Raw genomic sequence first — 23942 nt, forward strand, 5'->3', positions numbered from 1 at the left:
TTACGGATGTAGATTTGTAGTTTTTACATTACGGTTAATAAACTGATGAGAAGTAAACCAATAATAACAAAAAGGACGTAAACTTTACTTCACAATTAATGTTTATGGTTTATTTCTATTCCAAATGAAGACGAGGTAGAAACACGTCTCATTTTAAAACTAATAAAATGTAAAACCAATAAAATATGTATTTGAGATTTTGCCAAAAGAAAACAACAACATCATCAGGGCTGCAATTAACAGTTGAAGCCTTTGATTTGATCACCTCACACTTTAAAAAAGGTTGAAAACAAACAGACAAAAAGGTTTTTAGGAATGAAAATGATTTATTTCTTCCAAAAGAGAGAGAACAGATCCCGAGAATAAACAAATATACTGCTGTAAAATAAAAGCTTGACTAACGTGTTGTTTGCCTTTTTCATGCTCGATACAATCCATATATTTCTGCTTTAAATAAATAGAAAATAAATGTACAAAGAGACGAGAAGAAGAGACAGATCAAAAGAATTATTCTGCTCAAACAGACATTTGGCATCATTGAGACCCCCCCCCCCCCCCCCAGGAGTAATCACACCTTCAAAGTAAGGAAAGTAAAGCGGGTTGAAGCTCTGAGGCAGCATCGAGTAGAAAAAACACATGGCGACCTTTGACCCCACGTGGAAGCGGTTTATGCCTCAAACGGCCTTCCTTTCACCTGGTGGGGGGGGTATTGTTGCTGCAGTGGCCGTTTATTGGGGGAACAAACGTCAGGCCTTCTTATGGGGGGGGGGGGGGGGCATATACTGGTTTATCTTGGGCTCGTCCTCCTGGATTCATGCTACAGCGATGCAGAGGGGAGACCAAGAGGAGACGAAGGTCGGAATTTGCCCCAAAAAACAACAAAAACAACAAAGAGGCCGCATGCTCGGCCCAAACGGAACGACCCCCGCCTCCCATGGCCCTGGGGTCAAAGGCGTGTGACGTTCAGGCTTCTTCTCCTCACTTGGAACCCCCAACAGAGACGTAGCAGAAGGGACAGGGAGACAAAGCTAAAGAGACACCAAGACAATGGGGGGGGGGGGGGGCTATAGATGCTCCACGGGGAGGAGATGCTACGCTAACAGGCTAACACAAGACGGCCACAACAAGCGTCTAACATCTACGCAACACACACCGACTGGTTACTAGCACGGCCCTCGCTGGCTCCTTTACATATCTACACAAGCACGGGCCCTGGGTCACATGGGTCACATGGGTCACCTGGACTACAAAACGGTTTCAGGTTCGCTGTCAGGGGCGAAAGCGGCTTCGTTTATCAAGAAGTGGATCAGAACAAACTCCTCTGGTTTCCACTCAGTCACTTCAGTGCAAATTAACTTGCATTTTGCAACTAGACAAATAAAAATCTGTTCTTTGATATGTAACCAATACAAAGTTTTGACACGATGGGGCCCTCAGTGGAAGGAAAGGGAGGCGGCGCCGAGGACCCGGGTCCAGCTCGTTCTGACGCCTGGTCACACGGCGCTTTATGTGGCTGCCCGTCACTTTGTTCATGGACCAGAAACCCTTTTAAAAACAAGCAGCAGGCACTTCGCCGCCAATCAATCATTTAAATCCACCCAATGGTAGAGTTTCTATATTCAGAACTCAAAGAATGAAACACCTGAGGGGAAAGAAGAAGAGGCCCAGAGAGCGACTGGCGGCTAACAGCTAGCAGCTAACAGCTAGCAGCAAACGGTTAGCAGCTAGCGGTTAGCTGTTAGCTCTGCGAGTCGCCGGTCGTTTGGTTTTCAGGTTTGTGGCGTGAGCTTCAGGACGTCTGGTTTGGACGATGCAGAGGGGGGGTGTGTGTGTGTGTGTGTGTGTGTGTGTGTGTGTGTGTGTGTGTGCAGCTTTACGAGAACAAATCAACGCACTTATGGGGAAAGACTTAAGCTTGAAAAAACCCACCACAACACATCCATTAACAAACGGTTCAACACGTTGCGCGCCCCCCCCCCCCACGAACATCCAGGGGGCCGCAGGAGAAAAACACGCCGGAAAATACAAAGACGTCCCCAACAGAGCAGGGGGGGGGGTGGGGGGGTTAAAGGGTTTAGTCTCGTCGGGGCCACGAGGGCAGACGGAGACCCGGGGAGGACGGAAATAGCACCAGTATGAAGTCAAGCGTTCGTTTGAGCCTCCTCCTCCTCCCTCTGCTCAAGAATCAATCCATCGATATGATTTAAAACACAAATTAGACATTGCATCAGAATGAGGTTACACACACACACACACACATACAGTTCACCCCCCCCCCATCTCCTCCTCCTCCTCCTCTTCTCATCAGGTTCCTTTTGGTGTCGGTTGGTTCTCAGTCCGTTCATCTCGATGGAATCTTTTCTTCTTCTGCTGTTTGTTTATTGGTGTTGATTTGTTTGTTGCTTTTGGCACTCTGCTCCCCCCCCCCCCCCCGGACTGCATTACATGAACTGCATCTGAGTGGACACAAAGGAGTGGAGCATTAAAACGACGTGTGATTAGACGGCTTCACACAGGGCAAATGAATACAACATTATTTATATTTTAAATATAGCAAGTAAAACAACGACTAATTATTCATAGTGAACGTTTGGCCTTTGGAGAGTCAGAATAATCCGACACGACCTGACGGGGTGAAGAATACGACCCGCTGGCGCTCTAAGGACACAGACAAGTACACAAGAGGGGACCACAGCAGGGAGGCGTTAAACACCTTTTCCAAAGTGTCGCCGTGCGCGTACGCGTGCACGAGCAGCGGGTAGCTGACCTGGGCGCCGGGCATCGGGGCGAAGGGGTTGGTGGCTCTGAGGACGGGCTGGTTGTACATCATCGGCTGAGGAGCCATCACTGGAACCCCGCCCATCTGACCCATCTGGGGGGGGACCTGAGGGGGAGAGGGGGGGGGGGGTGTAATGAATAGACAAGAATACCAACAACGTGGGAAACGCTGCACGCTGCCGCTCACTCACCATTCCGTACACAGGCACTTGTGGTGTGGTCATGGGGAACGCCATCGGCGCCGGAGCCTGGACACACGGGAGCAGAGAGCGCGGGTCAGAGGACACGAGGACAGTTAGGAAACGGCCCCACCTCATTTCATCTCAAAACTCCACCTATAAGTTGACTGTTGATGCTGCAGAGGCTCCTATAAGAATAATCCACACACCTCCCTGCAGAAAGATGCCTTCACAGACCCTCGTCCACCCTCGTAAACGAGACAACTGTTTCTCCACAGGACTTGGACATTGTCCGTCTCAGAGTTGTATTCATGTTTTGTTCGGATGGAAGACGTCTCCAGCAGAAGGACTTTGTTCTTGTGAGCCGATGTTCATGCACCGCTGCCCTTCTCCATCTGTTGGCCACTTTACCCATGATGCTTTGCGGCTTTCCTCTCTCTCCGTCTGTCTCCGTTCCCACCTGCCTGTTTTTTTATTTTTTATTTAAATCTGTATTTTCCCTGCTACGTTCCTCCCGACTCCTCCGAGGGGAACTAACCCTTCAGACTTCTGATCTTTCACCAGCTGCTACTTCAAGTAAAAGTTAAAAGAAAAAAACCCTTCTGCAGGATTTCTGGCTGCCGTTTTTTTTTTTTTTAAGCACCCGGCGAGCAGACCGCTGCCCTCCTGGCGAGGAGCTGACATGTGACTTTTCACTCATCATGCATGATGCTTCCCTGCTACCTGTGCTGGGTTATGACTCATCATGCTGCGCCTGCTGTGACCCAGAAAGGTGTTTTCTGCCTCACTTTTGGTCTTCTGGTTTAAAGCGGGTGTTCTTTTTGTTTGTGCTTGTCAGGCAGGATTCAGTTCACCATGTTCTCGTATCCCCTTAAGAGGGCAAAATACATCCGTTTGTTTTGAGTAATAAGATACTTCATTCTGTGCCTCCACAGGCGATTTGTTTTATTGGAATCAATGCGGCGACGACCTTGAGGTTTGAAAACTGAGGGTGAGGGTGAAGGGCAAGCTGCGTTCTCTCCACTGACCAGCAGGGGGCGACTCCTGTGGTCCTACAGAAGCCCCAGATGTTCATTTAGTGAATGATTGCTTTAAGGCGGGTTCATAGTGATCGACGGGCCGTTGCCACGGAGACGGTCTCATAGTGACTACATCCGCTCCATATACACGGTTTGTGTTGCGTGTATTATGCATATTGATTAGAACATCACCAGATGTTCAGGAAGAGACACAAAAAAGACTAGACCTGATACTCAAAAGCGCCCCCCCCCCTCGGCACTTGCTTAAGTAGCACACATCATTAGCCTGTAGCACCGAGGTGAGAGAACCAGAGGCTTTACCAGTACTTACATAACTAGTATAGAACATTCCATTCTGCAGCAGAGGAGACAAAGACGGGACAGGGGACAGGGGCGGGTGGGGGGGGGGTTATTGGGTCAGCGGACCAAGAGATGAGAGACGTACGAAGAAAATAAACAGGAGGCATAAATGAAAAAAGGACAAAGAGGAACAATCAGAGAAACAAACGTGAGAAAAAAAAAACCCAGATGTGGAAGGCAGACAATAAAGAAACAGAAGCACATTGATTTTTTTAAAGTGTGGGGGGGGGGGTCAAAATACGGACGAGACGCCAAAGGCAGTGCGGCGAAAACAGGACGAGCGCAGAAACAAGTGAGGATGACGATGCAAAAAAGAAAAGGAAGAAACGCATGAAGAGGACGAGCAGCACGGGAAGAGCAGGGGGGGGGGGGGCAGGGGGGGAGAAAGGAAGCGAAGGGTTAGTGACAGTTTGTCCTCGTCAGCCAGAAACGGCTGTAAAGAGATCACAAGGACAATCGCTCGCGCGCTAGCGCGCGCGCACGCGCACGCGCACGCGCACACACACACACACACACGCACACACACACACACACACACACACACACACACACACACACACACACACACACACACACACACACACACACACACACACACACACACACACACACACACACACACACACACACACACACACACACACACACACACACACACACACGGAGCTACCTCTTCTAAAACGTTGGTGATGGTTCATTTATTGACTTATTTTGGGATGCGCTGCCCCTTTAAATCCTGTCCTACTGTTTGCTGACCTCCTAAAACTCCCTTTAATGATACAAATCAAATGTCTGAACATAAGACCCCAGTTGGAATACATTGATACAAACGATGCCCTACCACGTGTTGCACCGGCATGGGCTGAGGCGCCATGGGGGCCGGGCCCCACTGGGTGGTCGACATGGTCTTATTCTGCCAGTTGTGGCCCCCTGTCAGCTTCTTCTCCCCCCCGGCCTGGTTCCACTGCATCTCGGGCCTAAAGAGGGACGAACAGCGCCAGCAAACCACAACACGGCGTCATTCTCTACCGCCACCTCCCCCCCCCCTATCGAGACGCACAAGGGCGCTCAAACAGACAAACAGCTCAGAGACACTTACTTCTTGGCCGGGGCCCCCCCCGAACTGCAGATCTGAGGCAACAGAGCAAAGAGGTTATGGTCAGAGACTTCCCCTGGTCATCAACGCTTTACAGAAGGGATGAAGGGGTTTGTGTTTTATGTGTCTCCCCCGTTACATAAATGTCCAAAAATAACGCCCCCCCCCCCCAGCCGACAGGTGCAGATCAACACTCACTGCCCACGAGGTTGGCCAGAGAGGAGTCGAGGTCGTTGGCCAGCAGCTTCCCTCCGTGGTGGATGGCCATCTGAGGGGGGGGCAGCTGGGCGGCGTGCGCTGGCATGGTCGGCTTCAACAGGTCCCCCAGAGCGTCGAAACCTGGGGGGGGAAACGGACCCAGGCGTTAGAACGGGGGGGGGGGGACACACACTGTGAGGTCGGGGGATACGACGGGTGAGCACGGCGCACAAAGGAAACACACGTCAGGAGACGTCCACCAATCAGCTTTGAGCTCCTCCCAATGATGAAGATTCACAGCGTCTCTTAAAACTAAGGATCTAGATTTAATGAAAGAGATGCAGCCTGCGACTCCAGATGATTGATTGATTCATCTCGTGTGTGTGTGTGTGTGTGTGTGTGTGTGTGTTGACCTGCAGCAACGGACACGTTAGTAATTCCCTGCCTTGGTGTGTGTGGAAGTTCCCGTTAGCGACTCCTCATGTCAGCACTCATCAAGCTAATGGCTCAGTACTACTCTGGTGTTGGAAATGTGCCACTGTGTGTGTGTGTGTGTGTGTGATTTTGAAGGTGATCAGCTGATGTTTCCTCACAGCATCCAGTAGAAATGACAGAGAGGAGATGAAAGGTGGCGGCGGGACGCTGGAAGGAAACAAGAAGGCGTCTGTGAACCTGCAGCGTCCAAACGAGGAGGAAGGGACAGAGGAAGTGAGGAGGGAGGGAGGAATAATATTTAGTTGGGAATCGGTGTGACAGCGCTGCTGACTCCAGAGGTTCAGAAAGCACTTTTCCTGCTGGCCTGGCAGATGAAGAGGAGGAGGAGGAGGAGGAAGAAGAAGTCAAAGAGGGAAAACAGAAGCAAACTGCAGCCTCTCATTCAGCTGTATTGTTACTGCTTTAACAAAACACTCTGGTGAGGTGTCATTAAACATGAAAGGAGATGGGGGGGGGGGGGCTTCTGGAGGCTTAATATCAACGTGTAAACTCTGAGGGAGACTAGAACAACGAAGGGATCAAACTCCAGAGACACATTCCTTTACTCAAATAAAAGAAGCCAACAATAGGAGGAAGGAGCGCAGATAGAGGGGGGGGGGGGGGGGGGGGGGGGCTCAGCAGACAGATGGGGGTGAAGCTAAATGACAGACGACTTGTGAACAGACGGTTACAAACACCGACGCACAAAGACACGCAGAGGGACACACACACCCAGATGGTATGTTGGTATTTGTAGTGGCAGCTTCACAAAAGCTCTATTTATAGAAGAACTGTTCCCCCGCCAGCAGCTCAACGCGGTCACATGACAAACCCACACCAGGGTGTGTAAAAACATCGGTGAGAAGAGCGAGGAGCGGCGATCCAGCTGTGGAACCCACAGAAGATGCTTCACCCGAGTCGAGTTCGCTGCTGCAGAAAAGAATCATGGCGGCAGAGCTAAATAAATATGGAGCTGAAGAACGGACCAGCGCGAGACCTTTGGAACGGTGACAAAAAAAAATGAAATAAATCCCAGGATGAATCTTTATTTAATAGTTGTATAAAGCCTGTAAGATGCAGTGCAGTGAAGCCGGTTGCCAACACGTCGTGTTCTTAATGCACTCCAGCATCAAATGAACATAAATAAAACTACTGTTCGTCACAATGAGGGAACCCGTCGCCCGGGGCAACCGTGCGGCTGAGCTTCAGATAGTTAAACAGAGCGGGGGGGGGGGGGGAGTGAGGCCGAGGGACGGCGGGACGGGACGCAGCACGTGTCCCACTCAACAGGTCAGTCTGCAGCCCAAAGGAGACGCGTCATGCTTTGAAGCAGCAGATCAGTGTGGAAAATACAGAGCTGGGATCAGTTCACTTTCAGTGGTAAAAAAAAGGCCCCAAAGTGGGCGGGGCCTCCACAGATCAATGTGGTGACAGATCGTAATTTAGCGATTTCTAAATCAAATCGTCGTTCTCCATCGCTGTCACTGAAGTGACTAAAGTGAACTGATCCCTCCCCTCGGGGACGACGGGTGGTTAGAGACACGGGGACAGCGCCCCCCCCCCCCCCCCCCCCGGTCAGAGGGTTAGTCCAGCAGCACAGAGGCTTCCTGGGATTTGGGGGGCCGGCTTTTACCGGCTGCAGGTCGCGGGCCGTCGTTACCGGGCGCGGCTTTACTCCCAAACACGGCGTCGAAGTCGGCGGCCATGGCGGCGGGCGGCGGCGCTCTGCTGCGGGGGGGGGGCCTGCTTCTCCAGTCCTGAGGGATGCAGGTAGATGTGAGGCGCCATGTCGCACACTTTCTCACACACACACACACACACACACACACACGGTCCAATTAGAGGAACAAGGGGCGCGTCGCCCCGTCCAGCGATGCACCTTTGGTGGGTTTTTCTTTGTTTGCTTTTTGGGGATTTAAGCCGCTCGTCCAACACACGGCGCCCACTGTCCCCAGTAAGCTTTCAGGGAACAGACCAGCGACTACAGGCCTCTGGCAGCATGACGTTAAGCGGACCTGTTGTTCCGGGTCTCACATTCAGAGCATGTGTCTCAAGTATTTTTAATTAACACATTTACAACCACTGTGCACATGAGAAATGGGGGGGATATATTCTTATTTTAAACACGGTGCATGTAAACGTACTCAGCGACCCCTGGAGAATATGTGGAATGAATGGATTTAACATGGCAGGCGTAAAATATGTTACCAATGTACAAGTTCTGTGTCTAAAGAGAGGATGGATCCAGTCTCATGTGTCAAATAAAACACGCTGAGGGCCGAAGGAAGGGAAGCAAACGGATGGGAGGGAAGAAATGTGGATGAACACCCCCAGCATGCAAAACACTGTGTGTGTGTGTGTGTGTGTGTGTGTGTGTGTGTGTGTGTGTGTGTGTGTGTGTGTGTGTGTGTGTGTGTGTGTGTGTGTGTGTGTGGAAGCAGGTGTCTCATGTGTAGCCCACCTCCCCAGGCACTGTTGGCAGTGGAGATTGAAGGATTGCTCTGCACAGTGGGGATGAAGGCCGGCTGCAGATCAAACAGGTCGCTGTTCAGATTGGGCACGCTGAGGGGGGACAGAGACAGAGAGAGGGACAGAGACAGATGGACAGAGCAGAGATTTGTCATTAATATTTAATAGTCAGCAGTAAAAATGCGTGTCACAGATTCAGAGGAATCCTGAGCGTTGAGTAGACTCTGCTCTGATGGAACCAGCCTCAGGAGAAATGTTGCATATAAGCAACTATTTATCTGTGCTCACTATTTGATGTGCACAATACAAAGTGTGTGTGTGTGTGTGTACCTGTTGGCAGACAGCGTGGAGGTGAACAGCTCTGTGTGTGTGATGTGGTTGTTGTTGTTGATGCCGCCGCTTATCGACTGGCTGCTGGGGGAGGCAGAGGGAGGGGTCTGCATGCCCATCTCCTTCAGCCGCTGGTCCTGGAACGCACACAAACACACAAACACACACACAATGTAACGAGGAACAGTAAAAACACTTCCTGTTAGGGGTGAATACGCCTTTTGTGAATATATACACATTCTCTCTCTCAAGTGCATACGCCCTTCAAGTGGTGGCTTCCTGTGTTGAGAGCGTGGAACAATGTGCCGTCACTGTGAGGACAGGTGGGGACACTTCTGGGAAAACCACCAGGGTCACACACATGTAATGTGAAATGTTAAAATGACGCGTCCTGGATGACTGGTCCCCAAACTACAGTTAATGACCGAGTTGTTCGTACTAGCAGCTGCGCTTTTATTAAACATAGCGGCATTATTTTCATTCTAATCCAACAAGTGACTGCTATTGGATGATTCTGGGTGTTTACTGCGTATTTCTGGCACCATCTGCTTCCATCTCCTGCTGGATCTCATTACGCCCCCCGTTTCTCCTCAGGAATCAATACGTGTGAGTCTCATCACGCGGGAACTCGCACCAGGGGAACGAAACCAAACAGAATGCGCAGCGTTCGCCAGACAAAGGAAGCAATTCACCGCGCAACAACAAGAGGAGAAGCCTCTCCAGTTCGTCCAGACGTGTGTGTGTGTGTGTGTGGGGGGGGGGGGGGGGGGGGTTTAATCCAGGTCCAAGCACACGCTCTGAAAAGCCACGGGAGAGAACCAATTGACTTCTCACCCTCCTTCAAAAAGGAGTCGGACTGCGGGATGAACGGACAGAATGTTCTTCATTTGTATTCTGAGGAGGAACAAATGCTAGAAGGTGTTGTTGTGCAGGCCGAGGCCCCAGCTGGTCAGCAGCAGAGTGTGTGTGTGTGTGTGTGTGTGTGTGTCTCCATACGGAGACCAGAGCGTGCAGACAGCTGGACTCGGAGTATCTGCATGACCTCCGCTCTGTTACGTCCAGCGCTCGCTCCTCTCCCCCCCCCCATCCCGCTCCTCCCCCCCTCCCCTCTCAAAACTACACCCGGAGGCAATCAGCAGCCAAGGGCACGGAGCATCTTCTACAGTAAAGAAGACGCACAAAAGGACGACGCAGGGTTCGTGCGTCAGAGGTTGATCCATCTCCAAACATTCCAGAGAGAGAGAGAGAGAGAGAACACACACACACACACACACACACACACACACTTAACAGAGGCAAGGCCAAACAACGGGTTGTATAAGAGCTCACCAACCCGTTATGCTCCTGCTTTTCACAATAAAAGCCCATAAAACTGCCTCGGGGGTAAGAGAGTATCAAGAGTCTGGATGAAAGATATTTGGCCTTTTGGTGGAATTTCTTGAGTGAAATGTGTCACCTTAAGAGCCTGCAGTCTGGCCTGCTCCTCCTCCAGGGCCTGCTGCTTCTCCTTCTCGTCCATGCGGCTGAAGGACATGCCGGTGGTGGACAGAGATGAGACGGCGCTGGACAGAGTGGACGCTCTGCAGAAGGGTAGATTAAGGCATCCGTTTTAATCTTTAACGCATGCTGTGTGTGTGTGTGTGGGGGGGGGGGGGGGGTGTCTACCTGGTGTCTGCATTCAGCTCCTTGGTCTTCTTGCCCTCCAGAGAGGCCAGGTGCTGCTCCAGAGCCTCCAGGAGGCTGCTGGGGGCCTGAGAGAGAGAGAGAGAGAGAGAGAGAGAGAGAGAGAGAGCGAGAGATCAGAGGTGAGAAAAGAAGAGAAGAACTTTTGGAGAATCCTTTTCCAACTTTCTGTCTCTCTCACACAGAAATAAAGAGACACACACGGCACCCAGTTAGTTGGTCTCAGGGGAAGCAAACAGAGCATCAGGCACCGAGAATAGAAGAGGCAACATGCAGCAAACACTGGCACTGTTAGTGGGAGGCTCGAAGGAGACAAAGACAACAAAAGAAGAAGCAGGGAGCAGCAGGAGGAGGAGGAGGAGGAGCAGGAGGAAGAGGAAGGTTTGCTTCATTTAGCTTCCTGCCGTTTGGCCCCTGAGAGCCAAACACTAAGCTCCCATCTTTCACATTTATTACGGGTCTCTGGTCGCTCCTCCTGGTGAGAATCTGCACAGGTTGGAGCTCCACCGCCGGGGAGTAGGACTTAACTAGGAGGATGGTTGCTAGGCAACTAACGGAAACAACCACCCAGCTGCAGAATTCCCCTTTGATCGTTGCTAAACAGGACTTTGGGTCAGAGGCCTCGTTAAAGGAGAAATCTCATTCAGCAGAGACTCGACTGGCTTTGAGGCCCAGAGGAGGAAATTCCTTCTCTGAGCAAACACGACGTCATGTCTGCCTCTCCGTCCACAAGAATGTCAGGCGTGCGGGCGGTGGGGGCTGCGGGCGTGCGCACACACACAAGTTTTTTTTTTGACTCAGTCGGCTCTACGCGGGTTCTTGGCCGCCTGTTGCCCGGTTGTTAGAGAGAGAAAGAGAGAGTCCATCTTTAGCTGTCAGCAGGATCTCAATATGTGAAAAGATGAACTTGTGTGGGCTGAGTCAATATTAGCCGGACACACACATCCATCCACACACACACACACACACACACACTCTTTCACGGTCTCTCTTTTTTTAACAGTGGAGAGTAACTTTCAGCCGAAGACATTAAAAAGCAGGCGGACGGGGTCGTTTGTCTTTAGCAGCGCTCATGCTACGTTGAAGCACACACACTGTGCACGGCGTGTGTGTCGTAAACAGCATCCGAGGAGGAAGGTGGAGCTCAGCGAGTCGGTGCAGAGGGGTTCTCTCATGCGGATCTAGATGAAGGGCCTCATCTTGGTACTCATGGGGTTCCATGGCCTGTTGGGCCGGAGCTCAGTGTGTGTGTGTGTGTGGCTACAAGCAAGCCACCTGAGGCCGACACACACACACACACACACACACACACACACACACACACTGTCCTGGGCAGCAGAACAAGAACATGCCTGTTAGTGTGTGTGGCGTAAAAGTGTGCGTGTTTGCACACAGAAGGGTTCATGCAGGGGGGAGGGGGGGGGGGGGGGGGGGGGAGTGAAGCAGGGGAGTATGCAACCCACCACCTACAATGTAAGATCCTTTTGTTTTCTGCGACAGACGGCGGGGGGGGGGGGGGGGGGGGGAGAAGAGAAACGTCCACTTAGCAGCTTCACTACGAGGTAACACACAGTTACACCGACCTCTAAAATCCAATTAGCATCGTTATAATAATTATGTTATTGGCAAGGATCCTGATCTCTAAACTCAGGTTGACAGTCGGACTGAACTAAATGGCTCGTTTACCCACAATGCCCTGCTCTGCACCTTGCTTAACAGGGAAGCATGAATCCAGTGTTCATATATCAAAAATCTAGGAAATAGTGGGGAACATTTTTCTTCCTTTCTGACATTTTATGGTCGTGTTTTGGAAGAGAAAAAAATAAACCAGACGGTTTAAATACTTCAAGCACAAAATGTGGTTATATTTCCTCCAAGAACTCAAGGTAACAAAGACAGTAATTGCTATTTGGTGGGTGAAGCATTGCTTGAAGCGGAATTGTAAATGGCTGATTAAAATATTCCATCTCTGTGCTGCGGCCATCTAGAGACTCGGAGCTCCTCCCATCAACCATCAGGAAGATGAAAGAGGGGCTCCAAACGATTCCTTTGAATTCACCAGAAGATAAAAAAGGGCAAAACAGAGACGCAGAGTTGTTTTTGTGCTGCAGTCGCTCGGGGTTTCAAACCCACGTGGAGGGACCTGCAGGAGGCGGATAAGCAGGTCAACTTAACATTCCTCGGATCTATAACGAGTGTTTACACGTGAGGCTAAAATCAATCAAACCAACGAGCTGCTGAGTCTGAGATGGGGGTCGCTGATCAAAATGAAAGGAGAGGAGAGAATGAGGAGGGGGGGGGGGGGGGGGGGGCGTGGTGTTATAGGTGAGCGTCCCGAGGCAGAAGGACAAAAGGAAGCAGAGAGTGAGGAGCAGGTGGAAGGTGAGATGTATACTGACCTGAGAGAGATCGGGGATGTCACCCTGATCTATTCCAACTTGCTGTCGTCAAAAAAATAAATTTAAAAAAGGGAGCAGGTAGGTGGGATAAAATGAAGAGCAGGGTCCATTTTGTAATAAAAAAGATGAGAAAAAAGAAACAAAAAAAACAGGGAATCATTACTTCATGCAGCGTCAACGTAAACAACAACAGAAATAAACAAGGAAAAGGTCTTCGACATCTGGACCAATCGCACAATGGATGACTGGTGATTGGACGAGGGTAAATGTGTGTGACCAATGAGGGGAGGCGGGCGATGGCGACTGGTGACCCGTGGCGTGACAACATTTAACACAGATACACAACATGAAGGCCACAAAAACCACTTCCTGCTGCCAACGGGACAACGTTTCACATCTTCTCCTGGAATCCACATCATCTCAGAAACATTCAGGACTAGTTTAGAAGGACGGTCCAGCTACACTTTGGACTTAATGTTGTCATTTTTGGACAATTAGTATGAAGACAATAAACCCAAACCCATGTTCTTCTCTTAAAGCACATTAAAACAAGCATCTGATCTACTGAGAAGGTGCTCAGCTTGGTCTCCTTTAGGGTGGACAGCTCCGCCTGACGCATCAAAACCATCAATACATTCTCAGGTTCCAGATCAAAGGTAAACTTTAAAAAGGACATCTAGCCAAAATGTATTTGGTGCAATTGTTTTGTTTGTTAAAAAGAACAGATGCATAATATTCGAGGGGTCCGTAGAATCCAATTAAAAGCGACAGAAGGGGTTCGGCAGAGGATGTGAACGACCAACATATGCGACAGCAGATGATTCGCTCTGTTTCAAGTCTGCTGAAACAAAGGGGAGGAAAGAGCGCACGAGGGGGGGGGATAAAAGGGATGATCTGTGGGCACCGGGCGAAGCAGACGCACGAGTATCCATCTTTGTCAGGAGGAGAGGGGGAGAGGAGCAGATTAGATGGAGTACCCAACTCCATCCTCCATCTTATGGTTATTTTGGTCCACACACACACACGTATACACATATATTGTGTGTGTGTGTGTGTGTGTGTGTGTGCAGAGCAGATGTGGGGAAGTGAGGGTCTGGACACGGTACAGTCGCTGTGTAAGCAGGAAAAGTCTGTCCTCTGTGTGAGTCTGTCCTGTGTGTGTGTGTGTGTGTGTGTGTGAGTCTGTCCTGTGTGTGTGTGTGTGAGTCTGTCCTGTGTGTGTGTGTGTGTGTGTGTGTGTGAGTCTGTCCTGTGTGTGTGTGTGTGTGAGTCTGTCCTGTGTGTGTGTGTGTGAGTCTGTCCTGTGTGTGTGTGTGTGAGTCTGTCCTGTGTGTGTGTGTGTGAGTCTGTCCTGTGTGTGTGTGTGTGAGTCTGTCCTGTGTGTGTGTGTGTGTGTGTGAGAGTCTGTCCTGTGTGTGTGTGAGTCTGTCCTGTGTGTGTGTGAGTCTGTCCTGTGTGTGTGTGAGTCTGTCCTGTGTGTGTGTGTGTCCTGTGTGAGTCTGTCCTGTGTGTGTGTGTGTGTGTCCTGTGTGTGTGTGTGTGTGTGTGAGAGTCTGTCCTGTGTGAGTCTGTCCTGTGTGTGTGAGTCTGTCCTCTGTGTGTGTGTGTCCTGTGTGTGTGTGTGTGTGTCCTGTGTGTGTGTGTGTGTCCTGTGTGTGTGTCTGTTACAGGGATTTGTTCGGCAGGAGAAACAAACGTATAATAAATAAAGGTTTGAACTGAAGCTGTTTGGGGATTTTACGATTTGACAAAAACTGACACTAGAAAAGAAGGTGTTTCAGGTGTGTGTTTGCAGAGGACAGTGTGTGTGTGTGTGTGTGTGTGTGTGTGTGTGTGTGTGTGTGTACCTCGGCCACTTTGAGGAACTCTGACAGCTTCGTCATCCTGTAAAGAAATTTCTTGTAGATGTCCAGAGCGTCTTTGCACTGGTTCTTCTTCATGTCAAAGTATTTCTCTGCAGAGACAGAAAAAAGATTTAGGACAAGAGAAGGAAAGAGGGAAGGAAGGAAGGAAGGAAGGAAGGCTGCAATCAGCACGCAGCTGATTGGTGACAAACCAAAGCTGCTACATGACAGCTTGTCAAAACATCCACTGCTGACATGGAACACATTGTGAGTGTGTGTGTGTGTGTGTGTGTGTGTGTGTGTGTGTGTGTGTTGTACCCAATAGGTTGATGACCCCTTCATTGTAAGCTGCAAACAGCCTGATGGAGTCTTTGAAGAGCAGCATGAAGGCGGAGTTGATCACTCCGTTGGTGAGCTCATTAGGGTTAGCCTGGGGGGGGGGGGGAGCAGGTAAGGATAACAGCATGGAACGCATGGAAAACACACACACGCACACACTCCCACAAACACACACTGACCTGGAAATCCAGCAGAGCGTCCAGCTGGTTCTGAATGATGGGCAGCGTCTTGATCAGCTTCTCCGTGTTCATGCTGCGCATCACGCCGTCGATCCTGGAGGGGCAGAAGGACAGCAGCAGCACGCCGCTCAGGGAAACGCTTCTGCACTGATTCACTGATGCCAATGAGGCAAACACTAGAGATGACGGGGGGGGGGGGGCAGGAACAACCTCCACCGTCACACAGACACCGCCGAGGAGGCGTCGCCATCAGTCGCTGCTTTACATATAACTAAAGGGATGTGTGTGTGTGTGTGTGTGTGCGAGGCCTCCCTTACCCCCTCTTCATCTTGGTGAAGTCCACAGCCACCAGTCTGTAGGACATGGCCTTCTCGTTCAGGTAACGGCTGTACCGTCGGATGAAGGTCGACATGTCGTAACCTGGGAGAGGAAGAGGAGACGCATCAGGACACTGTCACCTAAGCGGCCCGTCCGTCTGCCTGCGTCTCCGGGGGACGGACGGTGTGTGTGTGTGTGTGTGTGTGTGTGTGTGTGTGCGCTCTACCTTGCAGGGCTCCTTTATCCAGGAAGTTGTTGAGGTTGAACAGAGAGTTTCTGGAGGCCAAATACTGGATCAAACGCTGAGGAAGACACACAGATGAATACCATCATTAAACAACGTCTTCCTCCCGAGAAGCTCTGTTCTAGTCCCAGGTCTCTGAGAGTCTCCCACCTTCACCTCAGGCCGGGCCCGCTCCCCCGTGCCCCCCCCGTTGAAATGGCGGGGACGACATTCAAAGAGACAAAGTGACCATTTGCTGGCAGGACGTAAGCGAGGATGACGTAAGGAGCCCTTGGAACGTGATGGAGATCAATTCTGAAGCCGATCATGTCGCTGACGTCCTTTAACACAGCCCGGTTCACATCATGTGGAGAGAGAGAGGAACCGCGACTACGTTCCACATCCCGACCTCATCACAGGTGCGACCTGCTGCAGCGTGACGTCCTCAGGTGGACGTCATTCACCGGGCTGTGAAACCGGGGAAGCATCTTCACGTTAAAGACCCTCTCTGTCCAACCGACTTTAAATGATCGGAGATTTGCCAGTTGGCCCATTGCCGATCTGGAGGGGAACCAGCTCTCACTGGCTGGATGGAGCATCTGTGCGTGTGTGTGTGTGTGTGTGTGTGTGTTGGACTCAGTAACATTGACACGATTCAAAGGGCTCTGGGACTGTTTAAAAGGCATAAAGGATTTGGTTTGGGGCCTTTATGTGCGTGTGTGTGTGGGGGGGATTATTAACAGGTCGAGGTAGTCGACGCTCGCCATGGATGTGAAGTGAAACGCGTGTTCAGAGGAAGACGGGGGCACTTTGATGCATCTCGAGTTCAGCCGGGTGACTCGGGCAGGGAAACCTCCCCTGACGCTGAGGATAGAGAGAGGTGGGGGGTGGGGGGGCTTCGTCTAAAGCCCAGCGGCCCGAGAGAAACCACACAAAGCGCGTGGATGCAAGTGAAAAGGAGGATGTCTATGAGTGGGTTTCTGAGGATAGTTGTAAGAAGAGAGAAGAGGGGTCTCCATGTTTTATGGATGAAGTGGATCGCAGCTGCTCGCTGCCTCCTTCATCCTCCTCCTCCACCCCCCCCCCCCCCACCCCCTTTTTCTCCTTCCGTGTCTCTTAAGAAAAGTGCACGAGTTGGTGGTTTCCCGGGTAACCGAACACGGCGGCCTCAGCGCTGACCTGCAGCCGATTTCTCTTGTTCTCCCTGTGTGCGTTGTGTGCTTTTGTCGAGGCCGTTGTTGCAGTTTGACAGATTGTGTCCCGCTTGGTTTGACATGAGTGTGTGTTTGTTGTCTCTCCTCCTCACACACGTGGTAACGAACGCTTATTCATAGGCGAGTTGTGGAGCCTCATCGCCTAGTGATTACACGGTGATTCCAGAGTTTCTGCTTCTACTGGATGAGAACATCCACAGAGCAGCCGGGTTGGTAAACACGTTCCACAATGCCAGGTGCCCTCTTTGGACCTGCCAACGTGGACACCGGGGGGGGGGGGGGGCTGGGGGCACCTGGGCCTTCTGTTTAAAAAACGAGCTCAGAGTGTATATTTATTTAGAAAGTATCCTCACTGCCGTTTACAGGAAATCCAGACCGGGGGGGGGGGGGTTGTTCAGTCCTCAGGGGGAAATTCTCTTTTTTGGGGGGGGTTGGGGTGCTCCACTTGTCTTCACACATGCGCGAAACGCCACAGAACTGACTGCAGAACCTGCGCGGCGATGACTCACGAGGGAGGAATGAGTCGTGATTGAGCCGCGTTCAATGGAAGCAGCTGTTACGCAACACACACACACACACACACACACACACACACACACAATCAACTATTTAGCCTCTGAATCCAAGTGTGAAAGCCACAAAAAGAAGCTAGCTGGGGGACTGAGGGACGGATCACACGGACGTGTGTGTGTGTGTGTGTGCGCTGGTGGAGGACTCAATGGGGCCACTGAAGCAACATGAGTCATCGTTTAAAACACGTCGCGGTGCATCATCCAGCATCAGAACACATTAAAACTTTACTTTAAACGCAGAACTTTCCAAACAAGCTTCAAACGAGCTGCTCAGTGCGGTCTGGTCGCCATAGAAACGGTGGCGGAGGCTTGTGGGTATTGTAGTATTTTGCATGTGCTCTCAAACTAATGAACCGCTGACATTACTCGTTTGTCCCTGGTGCTTCTGGGGGGTGATTTACGCACCTGAGGAGTCACCTGATCCTCAGTGGGACACGTGGCGTAATCCCTTTTGTCTGTCTTCATCTCTCACATTCCAAAAGAAGGATTGTCACCTTGTGGACAAAGGGCGTGCCATCACGAGTGTGTGAGCCGATAAAGAGCCACTCGCCAGCAGAAACCTCACATCGGAACAGTTAATCAGATCAATACTGTGCGAGCCGATACTCTGGTCTCAATTGAAATTCTATTTGGTTTGTTTGAAACGCTTTCTGGTTGGCTGAGCCCGGCAGGGGACATGGACACTGACAGGGACACAACTGCCATCTATTGATCACACAGATGCAGCCAATTTACTGCAGTTGGGAAAACTTGTTTATCTGCCTGAAGCAGCACAGAGGGAAGAATCATGTGATGATGATGTCATCGAGGGTCACCCTGAGGTTTCCTTTTAGTGCTGACTGGTTTTTGTCCAGGAAACAAAAAACACACACAGCTCAAATTTATGTCTGTTATACTAGCAGCTGATAGTGTGTGTTTCAAGCTTCTCAGATTATCACTGGTGACCCCTATTAGAGTCAGCGTGACCTTTCACTCACACAAACACCCCCCCCCCGTGTCCCTGCTGCCTTTGACACAGCGCTCGAGTCAGCAGATCTCTACCCCCCCCCCCCCTTTCATCCTCTTCCTTCCTTTCTTCTTCTCCTGCCAGTTTTAAGAGATTCTGTCTCTGTTGTAACCCCCCCCCCGCCCCCCATCATCATCATCATCATCATCGTCGTGGCTTAAATCTCTGCTTCGGTCTGCCCCCCCCTCACACACACACACACACACACACAGCTGTGTGTCCTGCTGACATGAGCACTTTCCTTGCTGTCCCCTCTTATGTCCTCAATGACTCTCAACCCCCCCCCCCCCCCCCCCATACCTGTGCATGCTTAGTTCGATGCACTAAGGTGTGATCAGACGATAATCCCCCCCCCCCCCCTCCGCAGCGTGGGGCTCTTTTGTCCCTCACAGTCAGAGGGAAACCCTACGAGAGCCATTAAAGAAAAAGGCTCTAAACGACAATAAAAGCAACGTTTACGCCCGATAGGATCCAGTTGCTTGGGTTCCAACTTCTGCTGCTGCAGACTACTTTTCTTAGCTTTAGCCTGTCAGTCTGAGCATTTCTTCTCAGCAGGATGAGAGAACAAGTTAAATAACGAGAACTATTAGTGCTGTCAGTTCAACAGGCCGTATGAATGCAGGCTGTTGAAGGAATAGTTGGAGCGTTGAAGAGCAGCCGTTATGACAGCAAACAAAACCGTGTCAATCATCAACTATGGTCACCTTCTGTCAGCTGGTGCACTTTATTCCATGTCTGTCTGTGGCAATAAACGATTCCTCATCCCGATTGCCATCTGAACTTTTATGAGGTGAGCCCGCCCTGCAGCATGAGGGGCTTTTCTCCCATGAAGACCCCCCTACTTACTGTATGGAGTTATTAGTAATGCTTTAATGGATGAACGATGGCCCTGATGACGAGTGTCCTGCAGACACGAGGGAGCATCAAAACGCTTCTACAGGTCAGCGGCGGCGTGGAGAGGGACCAGCGACCTCCTTCTGAGCGGGCTCATCACCAAGCAGCGCGCTGGCGTTCCCGCGGCCCGCCGCCATCGGGACATCTAAGTCCGTTCAAGTCTGTGGACTCGGAGGAGGAACCAGCAGCAGGAAGCAGCGCTTCCCCACTGAATGGAATGCGGTGCAGGGTGTGTGTGTGTGTGTGCGTCTGCAGGCCCGCAGAAGGTCTCAAGATGTGTATTAAATAGGGTTGGGTATCGTTTGAATTTGAGCGATTCCGATTCCGATACCTTGTTTCGATTCCGGTTCCCAGCGATTCTCGATTCCGATTCTTTTAAGAGACAGGGTCAAAAAAGTTTAAGTTTAAGATATTTTAAATGAGCTAGCTAACCAAGGGTCTTTCTGAAGGAAATAGTCTGACCTTCTCCATCAATGTTAATTCTATGAACTTTTTATTAACTTTACTATGAATTTCTAACAGGGCTGTTTTCAACTACAATATGAATATCAAACTATGAACTTGAATATTGTATAAACATAAATAACAGGGGTACACTTTCACTTTATTTTTGAAACCTCACAAAAACACATTTACACGTGAGTGTGTGATACTGCAGGTACTTAAACGTTACCTTGCTCCCACTGATGGACGAACCCTTGGAATCAGAGGAAGAGGCAGCGCGTCAAACACGGGGCACACGGAGGGGGGGGCTGCTGGCGGTCGACGCGGGGAGGGCTAGTACAACCTTTTTTTTTCTTTGCAGCGCCAGCCTCACTGCTCATTTTAACAGATAGGACCGCTCCGCTCGGGCCACCCGGCACCACCGCGCGCACACTGGTCTGATGCGTCGCAACTTCACAACAACCGGGAGTTTTTTGCCAAGTTTTCGGTTTGTTTCGAAAAGTGTAACTACACTTTGGACCGCCGACGCACGCTACACATGTTCGATCGCGCTGTTACGCCAACACTTCCGGTGGACGCTTCTTCGTTGGTGTTCAGCGGTTTCTATTTCAGGTCGGCGCCGGCGGACTGAGAATCGAAACAAGGGCCGTTTCTCAATATGCGTTCTTGTGTGGACTTTTGTTCTCGTGGACTCGTGAAACGTCATCAGTCGCAGCCCGAGTACTGTTCCAATTCTCAAGTCCGCATCTGGCCGAGAACGGTCATAATACCCGGATGTGGCTCGCCCCGCCCATTTTACCGGGCATGCATCGGAGCAGGCTCGTCTGTTCTTGTGAGAGACATATATCCCAGAATGCATTTCACCTCAGCAACAGGCATATAAATACTACTTTTTTTAAGTAACGTAATGTAATTTTCTGACTGAATAGTAAAATGTTTAAGTCAAAAACTAAAATAAAAACGTATTAGCAAGACCAGCTGACGTGGTGACATCATCAAGTCAGCTGCTGTTCCAACTGCGGAAATGACCGTTCTCCGTTCTCCCGAACCTGCGAGTCAGGACTCCCGAGTCTGTCTCCCGAGTCTATTCTCGCGGGAACGCGAGTCCGTTCTCGCCGTCTTAGGTATTGAGAAACGGCCACGGAATCGAATTTTAAACTTTTGAACGATACCGGGTAAATCGCAAAGCTAGTTCCGATTCCATTCGATTCTCGATTCTCGATACCCAACCCTAGTATTAAATGCGTACAACGTGCCTCTCGGCTGCTTAGTTCTACAGACACGGATACAGTGAGCAGAAGGAAAGAAAGAATATTAAACGGAATAGTTTGACGTGTTGGGGAATCTAAGGAAAGAGCACTTTTGTGGTATCTGAAGCGAGGGTCTACAGGTCAATAACACGCTATTTGGCGTTTCTGTGGTTCTTTCACAACAGAAAATGAAATTGTAGCAAGCTGCTGGGCTGCTGTCATGGAAAATACATGAAACAATGACCCAGAGGAGGGCAGCAGTCCACCCGGGTCTTTAAAGGACCGCATTCTGAATCATTAACAGGATGAATGTAGACGTTAATAAAACTACAACTCTGGAATGAATCCCTCTTCCTTTCAAACGCTGCGTATAACCGAGACGTTTTATTGACTCGCTGATGAAACAGAACTTGAAGTTCTGCAGGGATTGGTTGATTTTTAATTGTGTCTGAAAGTGTGCAAATCCACAGGAGGAGCCGTGTTGCTCTTCTAGCTTTAACCATGAGGTGGGTTTTTGTATAAAGTTCACTCATTTGCTTTTATCCTCGCCCCCCCATCTGGCTCCCAGCTCACACTGAGCTAATTAATATCCACCATCGACTCATCTCAGTAGACGCTTCAGTCCGACCACCCCCCCCACCCAGCAGCACATGGCGCTCCCTTTACGACCCCATGACAGAAATGAGGTGCCCCGTGTGACTGGCTCCTACCTCGTTGCCGTACATCATGAGGTGGTGGGTGGTGATCAGGGCTTTGAAGACCACCACCCAGCTGGAGTTGGCGGTGCGCTCGAACAGCGTGTCGGCCAGCTGAGGGATGCTCACGTTCATCTCGTTGGTGCAGTGGATCAGATCTGGTGGACACGACACATTGCGTTAGTGGTTTCAAGGAGGAGGAATCAAAGCATGTGACTAACAGACGACTGAAAGGTTGTTGGGTTTTCAGGACACCTGGGAGAAGATTCGACAAAAGCCCCCCCCCCCCCTCCACGTCAACAGGTGTTCTGCAGCATCTCTGCAGAACGTGAGATTGATCCAGAAGGTTCCCACTCGGCTCCCAGACGCTTTTCTTTTTATTAAAGATTCGTTGTGTTTGCTCTCAACGGGCGACACACACACACACACACACACACATTGATCCTTCACACCAGATACCCATTCTCCGCCCCTTGCTCCCCCCCCCCCCATCCTTCCTTCCTTTGTTCCTCGCCGCGGGGCTCTATAAGCCGCCGGCTTGCTCACCTGGTTACCACGGAAACGGCTTCTCCTCCGACTGCCGGCGGGGAGGCTTCATCGTGGCAATCAGGGCGAGCGTGCACGTGCACACGCTCGTTCAATAACGCCAACGCTGTGCTCTCGACTCGCTTCAGGAGACATCTCCCTCGAGCGCACACACACACACACTCACTTTGTGTGGTGAGGCTTCTATTCAACAGCAATGAGTGTCATGTACGAGTTGCATTACAGTGCAGCAGCCTTCTAGTGGTGGTATTTCACTTGTGGGGGGGGGGGGGGGGGGGGGGGGGGGAGTTGCACACATGCAGCAGCAAAATGTTGCACACCTCAGCAGCAGAACTTCCGTTTTCCATTTAAACCGAACAACGACTTCTCCCTGAAAGCTGAGCCAGCCGTTTTGTCTCCTGATCCGTTTCCCGTCAGGACGGACGTTGATTGGGAAATCGGGGGCGACCTATGGAGGGACACCACGTGACCACGGGGCCTGCGTGTGTCGGTCCGATGGGCGCATTCAAACACCCTCTCGTGTTTCCGTAGCTACGGCGTCTGCTCGCCCAGCTCGTGTTCTTCACTGGACGTGGTGGGAGACCCCTGAGGTCTGTGGGGACGCTGGTGTGTGTGACATCATGTAAAGAAGCTACATAATGATTTTCCTTTGTTGTTCGACACGGAGCTGGACATCAAGACGTCTGTGAAGGATTAAACGTTGTAGGAGAAACGCGCTTGGTGCTGTTCCTGCAGAGAGTGAGGCGATGATCTCATCTTTAGTACCTCCAAAGCCCCTCGATTAAAAAAGGTTTGATCTCTCTCCGTTTGATCCGAGCAACATTCACCACTTTGATTATTCATCTACTCATCTGGATGGCTACGTGTATTCTAGTGCCTTCTCCTGCACGACTCAACGTTTGCCCTCAACGGTTCATCTTGATGGAGCTTTGACCTCTGGTACAAGGACTCGGCATTGTCGTCGCCCCCCCCCCCCCCCCCACACCCACACCCCACACACAGACACGAGTGAATGATCTCATCAGATCTGAGGTCCATTGTCACTGGTCCTCTGTTGACTAAGCCACAATGGACCAGAGACTTCCTGGTACCAGCGCCACAGCGAAGGGGTCTACTGAGGAAGAGTGTGTGTGTGTGTGTGTTACACTAATGCCACAAAGTAAGCAAAATCCATCACTTTTGGACCTGTCAACATCAAACTTCCTGTGTGTGTGTGTGTGTGTCAGAAAGCAGGTGGACGGATGAAGCAGAGGAAGACGAGGAAGGAGACAGAGTCACATGTGGAGCAGCTGGCTACCTTCTAACCATCTTCCTCCTGCCTCTTTGCTTCGTCTGGTGCATCTAACTGGAGAAAACAACACATGTTGTGCAGAAATACCACTTTTGAAAGAAAAGTTGGTTTGGTGGCAACGGTCCTTTTCTAGAATTTATAA

The 23942-nt window shown here is 50.7% G+C and overlaps 1 protein-coding gene across 7 annotated transcripts in view; it reads right to left on the minus strand.

Moving 5' to 3' along the window:
- Window positions 1-544: 544 nt before the first annotated feature.
- si:ch211-200p22.4 (phosphatidylinositol-binding clathrin assembly protein) overlaps window positions 545-23942 on the minus strand; it is a 28813-nt gene continuing 5415 nt past the window's right edge. Inside the window, exons 2-20 of one of the 7 annotated variants that reach the window (XM_062557123.1) lie at window positions 21979-22121; window positions 15892-15967; window positions 15665-15767; window positions 15348-15441; window positions 15148-15259; window positions 14833-14939; window positions 12986-13027; window positions 10569-10654; window positions 10360-10483; window positions 8904-9040; window positions 8544-8666; window positions 7738-7829; window positions 5631-5771; window positions 5430-5467; window positions 5178-5306; window positions 4308-4331; window positions 2970-3026; window positions 2714-2884; window positions 545-2456 (exon numbers count right to left, since the gene is read on the minus strand). In XM_062557123.1, the coding sequence (XP_062413107.1) occupies window positions 2442-2456; window positions 2714-2884; window positions 2970-3026; window positions 4308-4331; window positions 5178-5306; window positions 5430-5467; window positions 5631-5771; window positions 7738-7829; window positions 8544-8666; window positions 8904-9040; window positions 10360-10483; window positions 10569-10654; window positions 12986-13027; window positions 14833-14939; window positions 15148-15259; window positions 15348-15441; window positions 15665-15767; window positions 15892-15967; window positions 21979-22121 (1814 nt within the window). In that variant the 3' untranslated portion in view covers window positions 545-2441. Of the gene's footprint in view, window positions 2457-2713; window positions 2885-2969; window positions 3027-4307; window positions 4332-5177; window positions 5329-5429; window positions 5468-5630; window positions 5772-7737; window positions 7830-8543; window positions 8667-8903; window positions 9041-10359; window positions 10484-10568; window positions 10655-12056; window positions 12078-12985; window positions 13028-14832; window positions 14940-15147; window positions 15260-15347; window positions 15442-15664; window positions 15768-15891; window positions 15968-21978; window positions 22122-23942 lie in introns of those variants that run through there. The other 6 variants (XR_009941561.1, XR_009941562.1, XR_009941564.1 and 3 more) reach the window with 6 other exon arrangements.

The sequence above is a fragment of the Pungitius pungitius genome, chromosome 1, assembly GCF_949316345.1.
Source record: "Pungitius pungitius chromosome 1, fPunPun2.1, whole genome shotgun sequence".
Classification (NCBI taxonomy): domain Eukaryota; kingdom Metazoa; phylum Chordata; class Actinopteri; order Perciformes; family Gasterosteidae; genus Pungitius; species Pungitius pungitius.